Source organism: Oenanthe melanoleuca, chromosome 5 (genome assembly GCF_029582105.1).
Source record: "Oenanthe melanoleuca isolate GR-GAL-2019-014 chromosome 5, OMel1.0, whole genome shotgun sequence".
Classification (NCBI taxonomy): Eukaryota; Metazoa; Chordata; class Aves; order Passeriformes; family Muscicapidae; genus Oenanthe; species Oenanthe melanoleuca.
The window spans coordinates 43570485-43590804 of record NC_079339.1 but is presented as its reverse complement, the minus strand read 5'-3'; the positions used below and the strand labels follow the sequence as shown (position 1 = coordinate 43590804).

General features: G+C 39.7%; 2 protein-coding genes across 6 annotated transcripts in view; one reads left to right on the top strand and one right to left on the bottom strand.

The window, feature by feature from the left end:
* Positions 1-117: 117 nt before the first annotated feature.
* GPR65 (G protein-coupled receptor 65) lies at positions 118-6441 on the bottom strand. 4 transcript variants are annotated; one of them, XM_056493789.1, is made up of 3 exons: positions 6352-6441; positions 4570-4665; positions 118-1690 (listed from the first exon to the last, which is right to left on the bottom strand). In XM_056493789.1, exon 3 carries the CDS (start codon positions 1567-1569, stop codon positions 532-534), a length of 1038 nt encoding a protein of 345 aa, XP_056349764.1. In that variant the 5' UTR covers positions 1570-1690; positions 4570-4665; positions 6352-6441; the 3' UTR covers positions 118-531. The 4 variants fall into 4 exon arrangements, 3 of the variants coding, with proteins under 3 accessions (XP_056349764.1, XP_056349762.1, XP_056349765.1); XM_056493787.1 differs by having other exon boundaries at positions 118-1667; XR_008840688.1 differs by lacking the exon at positions 118-1690 and adding an exon at positions 3357-3609.
* Positions 6442-10106: 3665 nt separating this feature from the next.
* The window catches only part of GALC (galactosylceramidase), a 30742-nt gene continuing 20528 nt past the window's right edge, over positions 10107-20320 (top strand). For both annotated transcript variants that reach the window (XM_056493260.1, XM_056493261.1), the window contains exons 1-6: positions 10107-10570; positions 11297-11365; positions 13229-13292; positions 15133-15246; positions 16606-16745; positions 18535-18573. In XM_056493260.1, the coding sequence (XP_056349235.1) occupies positions 10142-10570; positions 11297-11365; positions 13229-13292; positions 15133-15246; positions 16606-16745; positions 18535-18573 (855 nt within the window). In that variant the 5' untranslated portion in view covers positions 10107-10141. The remainder of the gene's footprint in view (positions 10571-11296; positions 11366-13228; positions 13293-15132; positions 15247-16605; positions 16746-18534; positions 18574-20320) is intronic.

Sequence of the window (20320 nt, the reverse complement as noted above, 5' to 3'; positions counted from 1 at the left end):
CAACATACAATTATACATTAGAACATATATTTTTCAAGGGAAAATAAAAAGCTTAAGGGCAGGTAAGTGCTTGTACAGAGGGGGCAAGCAATTTTAAGAAGTGTCTGGGCTCAGGGGTATGCTAAAGAAGAATTTGAGTCTTTAATGAAACACAAGAACCATCATAGCAGCATAAAAAAACACCATGAAATTACAGAGAAATTTACCACTTAGTACATTGCAGCAGGCTGGCTAGCAAGCTGCAACAGGAGACTGTTCTGTGGAGGATCCTCAGTAATTCTGTCAGCATGTCACAGCCATCCTTCTTGATTGTGCGTTTGTTTGTCGTCACTCATTTATATACCATATATGATTTAATGTTGATAATCCATTGATTTCATTGACCCTATAGTAAGTTCTTATCAGCTCCAGCTACTGGTTTTGCTTAGACTGGTATCTCTGACTTTTGGGGCATTTCCTAGGTACAGACTGCAGAAGAATTTTTCTTTCTTTTCCTTTTAGGTTCTCCAGTTTTCCTTTGCATGTGCTCATTCAGGAAATTTTGACACTCTGTGTTTCACAGGAAGTTCTGTAGGTGATGACTGCAGTGTTTTTTGTAGCAGAACTGCACAGAGCACGTTCTTTCACTTGGTCCTCCTCACGCTTTCGTAGGCACAAGCAGCATCTGAGCAAATTCACTATTTCTGTTCGTGCAGTTTCACTCACAAAGCAGTACAGAATGGGATCTGCAATGCAGTTCAAACTTGTTAAGGCCTGTGTGATTCTGTAAACCTTATACATCGACAACAAAAGATGTGGATCAGAGGCAGAAGGTTCGCTGATACTGCGGATAAGCAACACAACATGATAAGGAGTGAAGCAAACAATGAAACTAACTGTGATGTTCAGAATAAGTTTCCTCACTCTTTTCTTTTCTTCGTCCACTGTGGCTTGGTTATACCTCACTACTTGGTAGATTTTATGGTAGCAAAACACAATGATTATCAAAGGGACCAAGTATCCTGAGCATATTCGGAATAAATTTATGTTTGCCTGCCACCTTTCCAGGGGGTAATTATCATAGCATAATGTATGATTGGTGAAATTGCAAGGATCACTGAATACTTCTTTATTGATCAGTATGACTGAATTAAAGATGCTTTCCAGAAGCCAAACAATTATGCTGACAATCAATGAAAACCTTCTTGTGCGCAAGTACTGGAGCTTCAGGGGGTGAACTAATGCCAGGTACCTGTCGAGAGAGATGCAAGCAAGGAACGCAGTGCTGGTGTAGAAATTCATATACGTAAGGAAGGCAAAAATCTTACAAAGCAAGGCAGAGAGCCTCCAGTCATCTCCATGCCAGGCATAGTCAATCCACAGAGGCAGAATCAAAGAGTACAAAAGGTCAGCCAGGGACAGGCTAAAGATGTAGACTGCTAACTCATTCTTTTTCCTCACCTGAATGCAAGATGCATAGAGGGATATGCAGTTGATGGGAACACTGATCATCATCACAATGCTGTACACAAATGGAAACAAATACTTATCCAGGGTGTGATCATCATGGCACTCAGTGCTGTTGTTCATTGTCCAGCCCTGTGGTATCCTTGAGATAATTCCAGCTTGGGTGCAATAAACCCCCCTGTTGTATTCTGATGAGTTGTCATCTGTTAGTTCTTCAGGACCTGATTGATAAGATCCCAGCCTCCTGTTACCAAAAAGGAAAAATGCCAGCCATAACATTTCTGTTGTTTTTATGGGATTCTTGGTGTGTGTATTTTCCTCTTTTTAGAACAAAAAAAAAGTGTTTGTAAGAGATCAGAGGACATTAATGCTCTTGGAGTTAGGAATGCATAGGAGGAGGAACCCAAAATCTAAGGTTTTCAAGGTCAGTTAGATAGAAGCTTCTACAGCAGAAGCAGGATGAGCAGTTGAGACACTTCTAGAAGTCTGGTGGTGTCCTGCAATCCTGGGTCTCTCTTGTGGGAGAGTTAAAGGAGATTGGAAAGTGGACAACAATTAAATAATAGATGTGTGTGCACTTTCTATTATTCTGGTAAGCACTGTTCTGGGAATATGAATATGGCAGATTTCTTATCCCAAATAACCTCCTCCCCTCTGAGGCAATGGAGAGCCAAGGATAGAAACTGAGGGATTCAGGTACTGCTGTATGTTGGGATCTGCTCAGAAGAGGTAAACATGTCTGGTATATTTCCCTATTGCAAATCACTCTTGTCTTGCTTGCATCCTCATACATCCCTGCTTCTTCTCTCCTCCTTTGTATGTGATCCCACACAAAGTTGCCATTGTTCCAGCAAGGCTTACTGCATGTACCAGAAACCCTTGTGTGGAACTTACCAGGCTATTGGGTTCCTGCATGCACATGACAATCTGCTGGGTGTCCCTTTAAACACGTGAGGTGGAGACTGAGTACAGTTTTTCATTTACTCTTCTTCCCTCTAAAAACTGCAGCTGTGATACACAAGCTTATAAAGCCATTAGCAATTAAGCTTTTCTTAGTCACTTCCAGGACTGTGGTTATCAACAGCTTCAACATGAAAATATCAGTAAAAGGGCAGCCCTGAGTAAAGCAGTGGGACTGGAGGAGTTGCGTGTGTGAGCCTTAGACACATGTAGAAGAGCTGACCTTTCAGTAAGAAAGGGTGCATAAGTGTAATTGTGAGACACCTGGAACTCACTGATTGTGTCAGCTCTGACATTCAGCAGTTCCCATCTCTAGAGAACTAATTGTTACGTTCAGGAAATACAAGAATGGAAAATATTGGTTGCAGTTCAGTTATACTGCCAAATATACTGCTTGAGAGAGTGCTGTGATAGCTCATCTGCGCTTTGAGCCTGGACTGCAGCAGAGGAGGTGAAGAGGCTGAAGAATGAGTGGTTACAAGATAGCACATCTGTAACTGTTCCCACATGGGAGAAAACGCCAATGGAATCACATCTTGTGTCCAGAAACCTTCCCACGTGGTAAGAAAAATTTGGCCTTTTATAGGTCTGATGTTTGTGGCTTTATCAGAAAAACCCAAACAGGTTCATTGCCTGTCCTGAAAGGTCATTATATGGATCTCTTGTCCACAAAAAAAAAAAAAAAAAAAAAAAAAAAAGCGCCCCTTTCATCATTATTCATTAAAAAAAGGAGCAATGACAAAACTACCCAGAAAGCACATATTCAATTCTACCTGCCAGTGCCTTATTTGATCAAGCTGCCTAACTTATCAGCTAGAGCTAAACTCATTCACAAGCTTGAAAACCGAGGAAAATTCTTGAGAAGGACTTGCCAATTTGGTCAATTGAGGAACTTTATCAACATAATGACTAATAAAAAAAAAATGCAGTGTCTGTATTGAAGACAAACATAAGATGTCTGCATCTCAGCTTGGTTTCATAAAACCACACAGTAAATAGGGCATTGTAAGCTTATCAGTATAGATAAGTATCACAAAATAAAAATCTAGCTCTAGAAATTGGATCCCAGGGTTTTGTGACCCACTTCTCACGAAAAAGAAATCAAATGTATGCAGACAGACCAGATGAATCAAAGATAAAATACCTACCTCTTCTCCTAATCACACTTTAGCATCTCTTTTCCTATGACAGGTCTCTTCATGTCTAAAAGGGAAACGTGCCCTTTCAGAAGCATGTGTGTAATGCAGCAAGTGTATGAGGCAGTGTTTCCTCATCTCGTGACTGAGAAACTGGAATTCCTTCTCCCTCCCCCATAAACTCTTTTGTTAGTTAACTTGTTGTATTACAGACTCACCATCCTTACAAGCTCCCAACTTCTCTCATTACTCTCAACAGCTTCTTTTGTATCTACTTTCAGACCAATATGCCAACTTTCTCATACTACCTGGGATTTTTTCAGGTTTTTCATTTTAGCTCATTGCTTCTAGTTTCTAAGAGTTTTGTTCTGTTGATCTTACTGATCATAAGGTAAAACACTTGTCCTTATATAGCTCTTATCTAAATAAACCACATGTTCTTTGGGGCAAGATTTTGCTTTGCTCTTCTACCATCTGCCTTAAGGAACGAGTATCTGAAGGCATAATTGGCTAATGGTAGGCTGGGACACTAAAAATGAAATTCAAAGTGAGTTGAAACCACATGAAAATTGTCACCTCAGAAAGTTTTTTCTGTTCTTCATATTCACAAGTCACTGTACCTCATTGCTATCTTTTCTTCTTAACCAGTATGTTCATTAGTTCCTACGGATGCTGCCCTGGAGGCTGTGTAGCATTGCCCAGGTAGTCCATTGGTGACACATTCATGGTACTTCCATGAGGACATGCTTTCAATGATGGTAATAATGAGCAGTGTGTCATTCTGGCACATATTGATGACCTATACTTAAGTGTGTCAAACAGACAGCAAATGAAGCTTACCACAATGCACGCTGCAGTTTCTTGCACAGAAATATAAAAGCAGAAAGCACCACTTTGTCCTGATTACAACACATTTCACTCAAATTGCTTGGGGCCTTATTTCAAAAGAACTAGTTCATATCACACTTTCTTGCTGAGCTGTTTTTCTGATAATTAGGACTTTGTAATGCAAGATGATTTTTCTTACCTGAATGCATGATCCGACAAATTCCCAGGTTTTCTCTCTGCTACTGAGCACACCTGCTGGTTTTGCCCAGAAGGATGGTATTGGCTTACAGCTATCCTAAAAAACAATATTTGATAATTTTCCCCAATGATATATTTTGTTAACCATCAAGGAAATTTGGTTTAATGATATGGTCTAATGGTTTGACTTTCATGGTCCAAACCTACCGTGACTTATTCCATACACTTGTGACTTATTTTCTAGACTTGTTTTGGTATCAGATGTTTCAAATAAAAAAAAATAAAATCTTAACAGTAATTTTTTCTTTTAGACAAATTATTCAATTATTATCATAGTTCCTGCCTCTGTCATTTTGCTACAGAAAACCCACTGTAAAGAATTCTGAAGAGTCAGTAAGACATAAAATTTAGAGAAATGGACGAGCAAATGTTATGCTTCAAGTGCTGTATGCAAACAAGCCCGTAAAGGAACCTTGTGAGATTTCCTAGAGAAAAGTAGTCATTATGTACTGCATTTGTATCAATACATTTCTACAGCATCTTCTTCAGGTTCATAGAGAACTTTATGTGGTATCTCCATTTATGACATTTTGAAAGTCCCAAAGTACAATGTCACATTTTGATAAGCATAAATACAAAAGAACATTCCACACTCTGTATAAAACTCTGTAAGGGAAGAAAGGAACAATGGTCTGTGAACTAGTGCAGTAGTTGCTGTACTGGTGATACCAGTATCAATCATAAGACAGAATGAGATTGTTTTCCTTTTTCTCTTTAAGCAATTTCAACAAGGTAGATTGCTTACTGTTCTCATAGTAAGTTCTATTGCCAAGTTGAATTCTTCAAGTAGAGGGGATGTTCCATAGCTAATTCTTTTTACCTAACAAGCAGATCTCAAAACTCAATTCTGAAAAACTTCACAGTTTAGGAAAGTTGAAATATGCTTTTCAGAAACATGGCCTTTTTTGCTTAAAATTAACAGCATTTTTCCTCATGCAACATTAAATTTCACCCTAAGGTCTCCATGAGATTCTGTAGAGACTCAAATAGTTCTAAAAGAGCTTAGCCTTTTAAACTTGAAGATACACTATACAGACTGTTTCATTGAGCATAAACATTCACTTAATGTGAGCAAACAGGAAAAAAACCCCATGATTTTTAGAATCTAGGCCATGCAGGCAAGTATTATTTTCCTGTATCATTAAGTGCATCATGTTTTCCTCTATGCATACAGAAAGATGTACAATATATTTTCACAGACATGATACTTGGCAGTCTAAGAAGCTACTTTTACCAGAGCTTATTTTTAAGCATTTTGCATATTCATATAAATAGCACTGGGTATCTTGACAGTGTCTGAAAATACTGAAGAACACTAATAGAAGAGTTACTGGAATCCTCTGTGAGGCCTGAGGCACATATTGCAGTGATGGGAAGATCAGAATGTCGAAAATTCACCCCCAAATACAGTTCTTCTCCACTATCCCCCGCTTTTGTAATTTGTATTTTGATCACGGCAATGCCATTACAGCAATGAACCAAACTTTCTTTCATAATCCTAGCCACGTCTTTCCTAATTCAATCTTTTGATATCTTTTGCCTTAGTCTAAATCTTTTGGTTGTGCTGGGATTGAAATAATCCCTCCCCCAAAGCAATCTTTTCCAGCCGCTTTTGTGCCCCTTCTTTTAGATGCATGATGTCAGCATCCCATTAGGGAGAGCTGGGTTGAAGCCTGTCCCAGAATGGAGCTGGCTCCTGGCTCCTGGAATCCCGAGCACTTACCTTGGCAGCCACGTGTCCCCGTGCAGGGGTTGCCGTTATGCCATGGGCAGTGTAACCCGTATCTGCTTCTAAGAAAAGCGTCTGCTTCTGCTTGATCAGATACAGAGACAGGAAACTGCTCTTAAGCAGGCAGCAGTTCACATATCTCTTGGTTTTGGTTCCTTTTTTTTCTCTGTCCCCAGTTCCTTGTTAATCTAAGCTTATCCATGAGATAAAAGATGATGAACGAAGGATGGAAGTAACATCAGTAGATATACTGAGTACTTTTAGAGACTTTATTAAAGTTTAATTTAAAATACTGCCTGATTATATGAGCTTGGTATATTATACACCCCTTATCTAGGAGACATCACATTCTGCAGAAAAGCCAATCCATAGAAATAAAATGCTGTGTTTTATTTGTGTTTACTTGTAGAAGTTCAAAATGTGTATGTTTTTTGCTGACTGTAGGATTTCACCTGCTTTTCCCTACAAACTGATCACAAAATCAAATAAGAATCCACCTGAGAAGAGCTCAAAAATGTTTTACAATGACTTTAGGTGTCTGTGGAAAAATAATTAAGTATTTTCAGTATTTATGAGAAGTTAATGAGTAGTTCTAGCTAACAAAGGATAACACCATTTTATGCACTGTGACAGGTTACATATTTATATATTTTTACATAAACTAAATCTAAGGTTGGATGCAGTTTTCAGAGGAGTGATTCTTCTAACAGATAATTCTATTTAATTAGACTGGTGGAAAATAGTTACATGAGCATAGTTCTCTTCCCCCTCTGTAATCAGGGTAATTTATTGTGTGTATTTTTCCTTAAATTCTGTTTGGAACAATTCTGCTTTAAGAAAGTGGGTACAATTTTACTTGAAATGCCCATCTGTTGGGTAATACCAAAACTGTCCAGTTTGATGATTCAGATCCTAAGGAGAAATGAAAGAGAACAAATTGAAAAGTTCTAAAATATGGGCACACTAACTTCCTTGAGAATACCAGGCAGCTCTACAATATTTATCCACTGTATGCAGAGATTTGGTTCCTTTTTTTTTTTTTCCAGTCAGTGTGATTTTTTCATCCAGAGGTTTTTACTGATCTGATTGTTACACGAAGCCTAAACTATCAAATACTTGTGGCCACTTTCAAGCTGTGCCCTTCCTGTTTGGTGGATGGAAGACCCCTGGCTTAGATAAATTTCTAAAATAAATTTCAGTCACACCTTCATTTTCACTGTGAGAAAAGTCATTGGACAAAGACCTGTTTCATCACTTTCCATGTGCCTTTTCCTAACATGGTACCTACTAGGTGTCCAGTATGCTGGTTCTGGAGTTTTGCTGAGCATTCCTATACTTTGCTGAAGAGAAACCAATTCTTATCATTATTAGAAATAGAGAAACATAGTTGAAACATTTCTACAGTTCTTTGCTGTGATGACAGAGAATTGAAAGAGCAATGGAAGCAAGAGAGGAGATGATGCCTTTTATGCCTTCTGGAAATAAAGCTGTATATTAAAACAAATTCTTAATTCTGTCCATATGCAAAAATTGAATTTCTGATGGAAGCAGCACAATTTTCCAGGGTTTTTGAGAGATTTGGACATACATCGTATCTCAGATCAGTTATCCAAGAACAACAGGTATTACTATTAGTGTTTGCTGAGAGAAAAAACTCCAACCCTGAAACACATTAACAGTGGAAAATTATCTTATCTAGAAAAGAAGCAATGAGTAAGTCCTCAATAAATTTCTTGGTTAAATTTGGGTTTACAAAGGATCCATGAACAAAGGTGTTGTCAAGAAAATGAATCCACAAACACCAGAGGTTTATGCCCAAAAAGGAGACAGATTAGTCCTGTAACATTACTTGAATAAAGAGACAGATAATGGGGCATTCCCCATGGGGTCTCTCAAAATTTTTAGGGCAAGCATCCTCCTTTTCATCCTAATTTCCTGGCCACATTTCCCTCTCTCTTTCCCCATTGGCTGAGGTACTTGAGAGGTACAGACTTCCTGGAATGCCCAACACCCCCTTCTAATGCATACAGCAGCACTCCCTGCCCCAGTTTTCTTTTTCCTTGTTACTTGTGTCTGTTCTTTTTTTCTAAATCCAGACATGTAGTATAGTCCTGAGTGAGAAACAGTCTGTGTCAATTAGTGGAATTCCTGTGGAATTTTTGGTTTCCCCCCACTGCTTCTTTCACCTCTCCATATTGGGCCTTATCTACCATCAGGCCCACAGTTTGTTTGCAAAGACACCTCCTCCTCATTCCTTTCAGTGTAAAGAAAAAAATGGTTCAACACAAGGTCAGGATGCAGAATGAAAGTTGACAGTCATACCAAAATATCCTTTTCCTTCCACCAAAACAGATTTTGAGAATGTTTTTCTTTACCAACCGAAAAGGGCAGGCACTCAGCATGTCACAGGATTAAAAATATAAGTTTTGACTATTTTAGGATCTCATGAGTGAATAAGAGACTGAATTTCACAGCTGAAGCCTTTTACATGAAATAAATTCATGCAATAATCAATGAAATTATCAAAATGAACCAATAAATAATTCATAATGGTTTTGCAAACCTTCCAGATGTGCAAAGCTGTACAGTCTCCTGCAATTAATGTGAAATAGGACCAGGGGCATAAAACTACCTCTGGCACTGACTCACAGTAGCCCTGAGGAAGTCACTCTGACTGTCTGCATGTAATAATGGTATCATATAGCTCATTTGGGTGTGAGCAGGTTCATTAGTTAATACTTGATATTGCTGTAAAGTGCAAAATGTTTTGTGAGTGCTTGGTATTGTTATTTAAAAAGAACTAAACAGGAAACGTCAGTCAGGTAATGTCATCACTGAGACATTAGATCCCTGAATGACGGTGGCAGAGAAACAATGACAATGAGAGTGACCGAGGCTCGAATAACAGCATTCTTTATGGTTAGAAACGTGCAAAACCTGGGCTTTTCCATAGCTCTTACACAACGCAGGACTTTAGACACTGCATCTCCTCAGCTCATTCCTCCTTTAGGCACCTGAAGCATCTCTATGAAATACTGAGGACAACAGACAAGCCGCTTCCCCATTACGAATCTTTATAGGATAATCAAGCTGATCGCCGATCTCCGGGTTGCTTTTCCTCCGAGCCGAATGCTTGCATGAGCTGGAGTCTGAGGGAACACCCCGGCAATCCCCACGGAAATTCTTGGTGCGCGGCTCACCACCTGGGCTGCTCTCATTTCGATGCGGCTGCCCTACAGCGCACCCCTGACGGCGCAAACAGGCCTGTTCAGCCCATCGTAGTTTAAACCCCCCTTTCAGCATCCCTCTCTGACGCAGCTGCGGATCCAGCCGGGATTCCCCGGGAAGGGCCGGGGCTGCCAGCAGCCTCTGCGGGCCGGGCTGGCGAGGGGCCCGGGGCCGCTCCCTGTCCCTGTCCCTGTCCCTGTCCCTGTCCCTGCGGCGGCCGAAGATCTCCTCACGGCGCTGGAGCGCGCTCCTTCAAAGCGCCGCTTCGTGCCGACCCCTCGGGGATTTGGCGGCACCCTGAGAGCGGCGCACAGCCAGGAAACCGGCTGCGAGGGCCTGGAAATGAAGGACGCACTAGCAAACGCCGCAATTCGGCCGGGACAAGTATCGTGCCTTGCCAGAGGCCCCAAAATGGAGAGTCAGAGACCCCGAAATAGACGGTCAGCTTGACTCGACCCCTACGGGCGGCTGCTCACACTGTACTGAACGCCCCTCCCGCCGCGCTCCCACACAAACCCCGCTCGCCTCACAGCCAGGCGGCTTTCCCACACTCAGCATGGCCCCGCAGCAGCTTCACCCGCCGCTCCGTGCCCATCTCCAGCATGGCGGCACGCAGCCAGCCGTGCCCTTTGTCAAAATGGCAGCCGTGCCTTCAGGCAGGCTGAGCCGCCCGGTTGCGCTCCGATCCCGGGGCGGGATGGCGGCACCGGGCGGGGCTGGCGGCGCGGTCACGTGCGGCGCGTTGCCGGGCGCTGCGGGGACACGGCGGGAGCGGCGCTGGACGGGGACCGGGACCGGGAGCGGGACGAGGATCGGGATGGGCTGCGCGGCTCTGCTCTGGGGCACGATCCTGCTTGCCTGCAGCTGCGGCCCGGGGCCCCCCAGGGTCGGTGCCGCTCCGCTCTTGGCGGCCACCTACGTGCTGGACGATTCCAACGGGCTGGGCAGGGAGTTCGACGGGATCGGGGCTGTCAGCGGCGGCGGGGTGAGCATCTCCTTCTCGGCGCGGCGAGCGGCACCTGGGCTGGGCATCCCGTCAGTGGGGGCACCTTCGGCGGGGCCTGGGCCTGGGGGAGCCCCGAGGGCTGCGGGTGTGGGCGCACCCTCCGGCGTGAGGGGGCTCGGCGGGCCCTGGGGCGCTGAGGGGGCGCTGAGGGGCGATGGAGCCGGGCTCCGCTCGGCGCCAGCCCTCCGGCCACCTGCGCTCGGGCGGTTCGGGGTGCCCGGGCTAGCGGGGAGAGCTAAGCCGGGGGGTGTTTTATGTGGAAGGTTTTAGTAGCCCCTGCGTTTTAAAATGCTGGACGAGCCACAGCCGCTCGTCGTCTTTCGTGCGGTCCAGCCCTGCGAGCTCCCCTTGCTTTGGCCTTTGGTGAGCCAAAGCGGGGAGAGTTGAGTAGAGTGGGAAATGCTGCTGGGAGGGAGCTGCCTTTTGCTTGTCATAAAGCCGTGTGATCTCTTTGTTTCTCTGTTCTCTGGACTCTGCAGTAAATTCCAGGTAACTGGAGTGCAAGGCAGTTTTGCAACCTGTGGAACTAGAAATGCACAGCTGAAGGTTTAGAAACAAGTTATGTAGGGACTTAGTTAAGTTTTTGGTGCTATATTTGTTTTTTGTAGGTTTATTAGCTCTGTGAAAGGCATAGACTGAAAAGCTGGGATGTAGTTAAAATTTGAAAGTGTGTTTGCACATTCTCACATTTTCTTTCCATTTTAGGCCACATCTAGACTCCTGGTGAACTACCCAGAACCTTACAGGTCCCAGATTTTAGATTACCTGTTCAAGGTAAAGTTGGTTTCACTGCTACAATAACGTTTAATTTCATGCAGAATTTCCTATTGTGTAATATTGGAACTCCTATAGTATATTCATGCTGCTTGAAATTAGACAAAATCCCATCCTGTAAAGTGCCTGTTTTACTGTTGATTGTTATCAGAACCTAAAATTTTAGGTGTTGTTTTTGTTCAGGAGGCTGTGTCTTCATATTCTTCTGAAAATTCCTTTTGAGTTTTCACAATGTGTTTTGAAAATATGTTTAGCCATATATTTGATCATAAGCTAAACAATAAGTTGTTTCTGTGGCTAAAATGGGGGGTTTAGCTGTTCATAGTGATTGAATCAAGGAGGTCTTAAAGTTTGGATTTTTTTTTGGGTACAGACAGGTTAATGTAGCATAAAAATGACTGTGCATACTGCAGGTTTGTAACAGCATACCTATTCCAAACTGGTCTTAAGTACAACTGCAGTGACTCTAGAACGTGTAGGAAGTTCTTTGGTTTGTAAGCTGTGTTAGTTAACAAGTGTAACCCGTGGAGTTACCCAACTTGATATATGGCAAGATTATTGCACTGGACATTAATAGCTTGTTTTGCTTTTGGCACTGTAAATTACTCTGCTGGAAGAGGATGTCATGTCACTTTCAAGTAATGCAATCCAGATGGCTGGAGGGGAATAATTTACCGTGCAGTTTAAGAATTAATTTTCAAGAGTAGATTAAGGCATAATATGTGCCTGGGGGATCAAAACTGATGGGTTTTTTGAGACTAAAGCTGTGTGTTACTAGTATGAATTTTCTGATTAGGCATGTGGTAAAAGAAAATCTAGAGAGATCATGATTTTCAAAGAATTTTTGATATGCTCTTGTACCAAAACCTCTTAAACTGTCATGTCTGGGGTGTACCTTGCCTCATTCTCCTTGTCTTTTAGTGTCACTCAACTTTCATGATGGAATGGGAGAACAAATGTATAACAAGTTTAAAACAAAAAACGTCAAAAAGAGAAATGGTAAAAATGGGAAATACTTACTTTGCTGTTAAAATTAAACGAAAATCCCAAACTTGTAAGCCAAAAGAGATGCCATCTATGCAGCATTTTTAAAAAAATCAAATTGTGTTCTTATGTCTTAAAACATTTTTTTAGATACCAAAATTATGCTTGGGTCATTCCGTGGAGGAGGCCAGCTTATTAGTGGTTATTAAAATAATGATTAGTTGTAACTTCTGTCTCGAGCAATTTTTAAGCCACTAGTGGCTGGAAGAATATATTGGCAGTAGAATCACCTGTATGAGCTTGAATTTTATATTTGGCTCCACCGGTCAGATGCCAGGGAAGGGGGATAGTGAGCTAGTCAATTGTTTTCCAGTGTGATGAGTTTTTTCCTCTCTCGCCAATATTCTGTAGTTTCTGTAGTTTCCAGGTTATTCCTGGCCTGTATGTATGCTTTTTCACATAAACAATGTAACACTTTACAAAAAAGAATAATAAATACTAACTTAAATAATTTGGTTTTAAAAGAAAACAAGTTTGACTTCTAATAACATTAAAATACTGCTGCGTTCCTCGTATGTTGTGTGTTGTGCTTTAATAGTGCTTTAGTATTTTCTTGAGCATAACCTGTTTAAAATCTGCATGGCTGTGGAGGAGTGTTGTTGATAGTGCCAGTCACTGAAACTGTTTAAAGATTAGTATACTATTTATTCTGATGGATTTTCTTTTGAAAAGCAGAAATTAATCTCTCATTACATTTATAATGAGTGTTTAAAAAAGTAAAAAAAAAAATTGTATTTTCAGCGTGCTCAAAATTGCACACTTACTTATCTCATTCTTCTTGTTAACAGCAGGGTTCTGTTTTTCTGTCTTTTTCCACAGCCAAATTTTGGTGCTTCTTTACATATGCTCAAGGTAGAGATTGGAGGTGATGCACAGTCAACAGGTATGGATTTTGCGGGTGCAGCGTTTAACTTCTTGTTTCAGTGGTGCTGTAAGTAACATGTGCTGCATGGAACTGAGGCATGGAGACAGCTGAACTGATTGCAGTAAACCATAATGGCTTGTACAAGAGAGATTTACACCAACATTCTGGAAGCAGTTCTCACTATCAAATGGTTAATAGGTTGCTTTCTAAGGCAAATGAGTTTTTCCGCCATCACAGGTTTCTGAGTTGCAGAGCATTTCTCACACATGAGTTTTGCAATACCAGCCACTTTATCTCTTAAAAGCATGGAATGCAAAGGCATCTGATCAGAAGCAGTTATATTTCTTTGGTTTAATTAGCTGCAACGTTTTACTGGAGTGGCATTGGCTGTCAGTAGACAGTATTCTTTTTCTTCCTGACAGAGTTGCAAATGAAAATGTCTTGATGTAATTTGCCTAGGCTACCTTCTACATTTTTCTCAAAGTAAATCTGGCCACATCAGGAATAGTCTTAAAACCAGGCACAGTTAATAAATAGAAAGCATAGAATCTGGTTTTGTGGTATTCTATATGTATATAAATTAGTATGTATACGTTTGTGTATATATACTTGTATGTGTATTTGTATATATACACATTTTTTTCCCGTAATGTCTGTGTGTTGTATAATTAGATATCGTTTTTAATTCTTGTGTTTACTTCACAAAAATTAACATGCTGAAAAGTTCTATGCTGGGTTTAAGAGCTTGAATTGCTAGGTGGGGGGAATGGAATTGTCTCCAGGCAATTGTCTCTTCAAACACTCTTACTGCTGGCTAAGGAGAATGTCACATACTTGTGTCATGGTTTCCAGTTTTGGAAAGGAGAACAATAAGATGCGTATATCTCAATGTGGTAGACTGCAGCTCTTCTTCTGACTTTAGAGGTGTGATCAGGAGTTCACTTGAAATGTGATATGAGGCCCAAATTTGGAATCTAATTGTTCTATGTCCCTGACAAACTTGCATATAACCAAGTGTTAGTAAGATAAAAAAATCCATCCTATTTTCTGTGATGAAATGTACTGTTTCAGCAGGCTTAATTTAAAACAAAGTCTCTTTAGAAGAAATCTCTGCATACAATTTAACATCAGTTGCATAATTGTTGCAGTCATGTACACAAGTTATTACTTGACTTTTACGTGTAAGGTCTTCCCATGCAGCACTGATTCTTTTGCACCTTTCTACTTTGTTTACCTTTGCCTGAGGAAATTCAGCAGGAAATTCAATTCCAAAATCTTTTGCAGCAGTCACAGAACACTGTGAAAGTTATAAACTAGATATTTTACTGAAAAAGCAAAAAAAACCACAGCATCTTTCCTGTAATTGTAAAAATTCATGGTAGTTCCTTTCTTTCCTCTCCCTGGACTTGCTTTGTGCAGAAAGAACAAACCATAACCTTTTGTTTGTTTTTTGGTTTAGAGATAATTTGCTTGTGTAATGATTTTTTTTCCTCTTAATCTTAATGCTGTAACATTCCTAGATACGGGACAATAGCAAACATAGATTTAGTGGTATCATAGCTAGGGATAGAAAATGCCTAATAATTAACCACAACTGATATTAAAAACAGGCACAACCCCTTCAAAATAAAAATATTAAAATTATTCTAAGTTAATACACTAAGAAGGAAGGGTAGCAAATCTTGCATTTACCTCCCACTATTCCTTTGGCTTTGAAATAAATACCAAGGAACTTGTGAACCATTTTGGAGATATGTGCTTGCATACTATGTTAATGAGCAATGCAGCAAAGTTTATGATGTGTAACAGCTTATGACACAGAAGATAATTGTGAGCTACCTGTTTCTTTCCTTCCTAGATGGTACTGAACCCTCCCATATGCACTATGAAAATGATGAGAACTACTTCCGGGGCTATGAATGGTGGCTGATGAAAGAAGCTAAAAAGAGGAACCCCAAAATTAAACTGATTGGTAAATTGCTTTGAACTTTTAGGTTTAAATGTCTTTTTATTCCTCTGACCAAATTACCTATCTGACCCTTAATTAAAATTTTAATGGGGAGATGTTTTAACGTTGCAGTAGACAAAGTACAATCTCTAGTATTTGTTAAGCTTGTCTTGATGCTTGCTGTGTTTTACCTTGTTACAGTAACACAATATACTCACAAAAAGCATAAAATAACAAATCTCTAATAATTTGCTTCTGTTGAGTAACTGATGGTTTTAGTGTATTGCAGCAATGAACATGATTGATTTATCATGAGAGATGAATTTCTGAATAATTGTACAAAAAAAGTTGAGAGGGATAAAGTAAAGTTACTGCAAGTATAAATACGTAACTCTTACACACACACACTGCATTTGTTTGAATGTTCTTATTACAAACCAATCACACACCCTTTCTCCACTGTAGTGATTCTGGTCTTCTGATTTGTCCTACATGTGTAGTTGTTAAATCCTGTTTTGATTGTGAGTTGTGTGTATGCTGTGACAATACAAATGTGGAATCCTAGGTTATGTTTTTGTATTTTGAAAATGCAAAATGCATTTCACACAAAACAAGGTAAGAAATCTGTCAGTTAAAAGCTGTATAATTCCCCCCACTTCCATGGGGCTTTACCTTATCCAGCTATGAAGCAAGGCTTGGTGCAGGATTTGCCAGTCAGGTTCTGTTAAGCCTACTATTTATGACTAATTGTAATTATTAATAATATCCCTCTTCCCTCACAACAAGCACTCCAGAAAGGAAGGAGGGTTTACCTCTAAATTAGCCTATGGTATGTTATACAAGCTGGCTGGACACTTAGCAGCATCTGATTGGATGAATTTGTTTTTCTTACTACAAGATCCAGTGAACAGCTGAGACTTGGAAAAGCTTTTTCATGATCCTAATCTTCCTTCCTCTGTTCTGATCAGATCAGCATGTCTTCTGAAATTCATGTTCAGGAGATAAACAATTTTTCGTGTTCTGTATTGACCTTGTCTTTAGGTTTGTAATTTTTTATCCTAAAATCTTTGGATTTTTAAACCTGTTAGAGCTAGTACCATAAAATGGACAGATTATATGTAGTCAGTTGTTTTCTAGTAGGGAATGCTTCCTAGCTCATTAAAAAAAAAAGCCCAGCTATTAATTGCTTGATCATAATTTGTATTAGACCATACTCTGCAGTTCGATAAGTTGTGTTTCATTGTCTTCACTGGAATTCAGATTTCAAGTGCATATCTGTTCCTTCATGTTAGGTAGGGCAAATTACATCTTGCTCTAGGAGCTTATTGAGTAATGTAGACCAACCACTTACCTTATTAATTTGTTTTTCTTCTCTCTTTCCAGGATTGCCTTGGGCATTTCCAGGATGGATAGGGCAGGGTGAAAATTGGCCCTATGACTATCCAGATATCACTGCTTACTATATTGTTTCTTGGATCTTGGGAGCAAAACGGTATCATGATTTGGACATTGATTATATTGGGGTCAGTAAAGCAAAATCTCCTGTACATTTTATGTATATTTTATCTATCTTCATTCCTAAAATCTTGGTCTTGCCTCTCTTTGTTGATAACTGGAGGAGGAGGAGGATGGCAAGAGAATTTTTTTTTCTTTTTTGTAATTGTAGTATTGGCTTGTACTGTTGCCAGGGGAAAGGCAGTAGTTACGGTAGTTTATAGTCTTCCTGAAATGATGTCTGTCAAAGCAGAACAAGTGTCAAATGGTTCCTACCTTCCCAGTTCTAAAACAAAGTTACCAAAGAATTTGAGAGCTCTTTTTCCTTTTCTGCCTTGTTTGTTCTGCTGGACACTTATTTTGGACTCTTAAATGCTTTGATATGAGAAGTTTAACTGCAGAAAAGATGAAAATCACTTCAGCAGTCCAAAACAAAGCTTCTGAAACTGTGGTTCTCATCCCATAGAAGTCTGACGTTTCTACTGCAATGCGGGGAGGTGTATCTCGCGTATATCTCTTTGGGAGTGCATCCCCCTTGAGGTTGCTGGCTTATTTCAGTTGGGTCAGTCTTGCACTGTGGGTAACATAGTGATACTTCAGCAATTCAGTTGTGGAGACAGGGAGAACTATTGCTGTTACATTTTTCTCTGCCCTGTGTTCTTGAAGTAGAAAGTAAGTTCTGCACTTCATGTATTTGAGTAGTGTTGACTTTGATGTTGTTACTTCACATTGGTTAGCCTTCTAAATTCTTTCCTTCTAAGAAAACCAAATTTCTGCTTATCTAGGCTATATGGTGATATTGCATATTGTCTCGTTTCTTTGTGGGTATAATCTGAAATACAGGGAATCAGTGAGAGGTCTGTGAAGGCTCAGAAACTGTCAAAACAATTTCCATGCTATTATAGTTGCACATGGTTAGCCTTTACCACTCTTTTTGCTGTAAGTACATGTTCTGTGTCACTATTTGCTTTATGATGAGATGAGCCTTTCAGTAAGTAATGTTTTGATTGGCTCATTTCTGCAGTTTCATGTTAGCATTTAGAGAAAGATGTAGAAATCTCAAAATCAATTGTACTTACCCTATCTGCAGGAAATGTCTTGTACATCGCTGGGTAATCTAAATCTCACCTTTATTGGTTAGTCACAGTGTCATGTTGTGATTAGAAAAGAAAAGAAAGAAACAAGTTTTATATGTGTGTTATAGGCCAAGGGATTTGGTAGAAAGGAAGATCAGTGTTCCTGCTTTTGAATTTTGAGCTTTGTTTAGCTTAAACTCTCTTTCCATAAAAGATGGAAAATATAGAAATTAGCTCATTTTGTGTCTGTTTACTTAAAATATGCTGGATCTCTTTTGTGTTCAAGCTTGGATGTAGTCCTGTGTAAATTAGGAAGAAAAGTGAGCTTAATTGATTTGTTCAATATGTGAATTATTCTATCTCTCCTATGTCCTTGAATTGCAACAGGGGCCCATTTATTAGGGCACACCTTGAAGCCACGTGTTTGTGTCAATGATTCCTAGCAAACTGTAGGGCCATTGGTAAGGTAACACTGCTGCCATTGTAGAGCTCAAGCATTCTTGCCAGCAAGAAGGCAATCAGGGGACCTCAGAGAAAGATAAACAAGCGGCTATTGTGAACTTTCATACAGAATTTTCCCCAGAAGAGCTGATAACAAAACCGACCAAGCATTTCCATCTGGCACACGGAAACCATGGAGCTGATTAATGGATTCTAAATCTTACATGTATATAAATAAAATCTTTAATTCTCCATTGACATATCCTGATTTTTCTAAATTGATTTTACTTTCTCTTTTTAGATATGGAATGAAAGGGCATTTAGCAGCAAATACATTAAGGTATGTATTCTTTTCTTATTTCTGTGAATTGCTTGTCATGCTGTTCACAATTAGCTTTTCTGAATTTGTGTAGGAAAGGAACCTCTGCAAGTAGATCACTTACTGAACTCTGTTTCTTGTAGTTGCATGCATGAAAAAATAACATGTATCTAGAATATATAAATTGTTTATTTTGTGTGTCTGAAACTGTTATTTTGAACTTTGGGCATTTCAGTGTATGCTAAATGTTAGGACTTCTAAATTTTAATGGAAGCTTCAGTTGATGCTGTTATCATACAAACTTAAATCATCTTTGTACTAGCTTGGATATAGCTGGAAATCCAAGATCCAGAGTTGCTTAAAATTCTGTAGCTACATTCTGTGATTACACTATGCTTACATATTGCTATTAAACCACAGTAAAGGCTCTTTGTTTTTAACTTTGCAAAATTCAGTACCTTTTTTTCTAAAAAGCTGGAGGAACACAGCATTTCACATAACCAACCTTGAGATAGCTCTAGTACTTCTCATACTGAATGTTTCTGCAGCCTTTGCTGCCCTGCTTTGAAAACTCTTCTGTTTGTTATGTTGTCTTGCAGTGAAATCTTAAGCACAAGCTCCTGCCTTTTTCTTTTCATTATTGTTGCTTTGAGGGTGAGACACAATGGCATTACCTCTTCTTAAAAGCAGACAACTCAGAGAATCATAGAATGGCTTGAGTTGGAAGGGTCTTAAAGGTCATCCAGTTCCAATTTTCCTGCAATGGTCGGAGACACCTTCTATTAGACTATGTTGCTTAAAACCTTACCCAGCCTAGCCTTGAAAACTTCCAGGGACAGGGCATTCCCATCCATTCCCCCTTGTTCTTGGGGAGAAAGAATATGGAGAGCAAACTGTTGAGTCTAGGGGCAACATTTCACTTTATAGCTTTTTGAATACTGTTGAATTAGGACTGAGCATCTGGCTTTTAGAGCTGAATATTTAGTTTAAAATGTGATCTTAAAATCACCCAGATATTTACTGAGGAGTTTTGGCCTTCCTTCTACTGTATGTTAACTGATAAGAGGATTTAATTAAACTCCTATTTTACCATTCATTCTCTTACGATGTCACTTGGCACCACTTCTCTCATCAGCACGATAATTCTATTTGCAGTCTGCCATTTCACAAGAAGTCAGTGTACTGAAATGTACTACTGCAAACCAAAGGTTTTCTGTAACTCCTGTTAAATACATCACAGATAAGCTCTTAGTTATCTGGCTAAATTTTTACTTGTAAGATGTTATTCTAGATACTTCATTCAATAAGGCACTAGTTATGTTTCTTAAGCAGAAAAAAAAAAAAGAAGAAAAAGTGGAGATCTTCTAAATTCTTGTTCTTTCAAAGAATCTTTTCTTTCAGTTATATGAATGCTAGGTGTGAGGGATCTGTTCAGCATATGTTATTGTGGAGTGCATTTTGGGTGCATACAGTTCTATGCCCTTGATACTTCTCTTTCAGCATGGAAATTCTGCAGCTATTAATTTTGTTCTTCTGAGCTATCTCTGTGGTTAGGCAATTTTTCTGAGTATCTAGGTAGCTAGAATGCTTTAAATTGCAAGGACCTTCTAGTATTATGAATTTTTCTTTTGGTAGACTTTGTGTTTCAAAGGTTCCAAACAGCTGTACAGAACTTCATTGCTATTTTTCTTCTTGGTACGTTTTATGTCTTAATTAGTTTTAGATCTAGGCTTTGATTGTCATAAACACTTAGACTTTGATTTCTGTC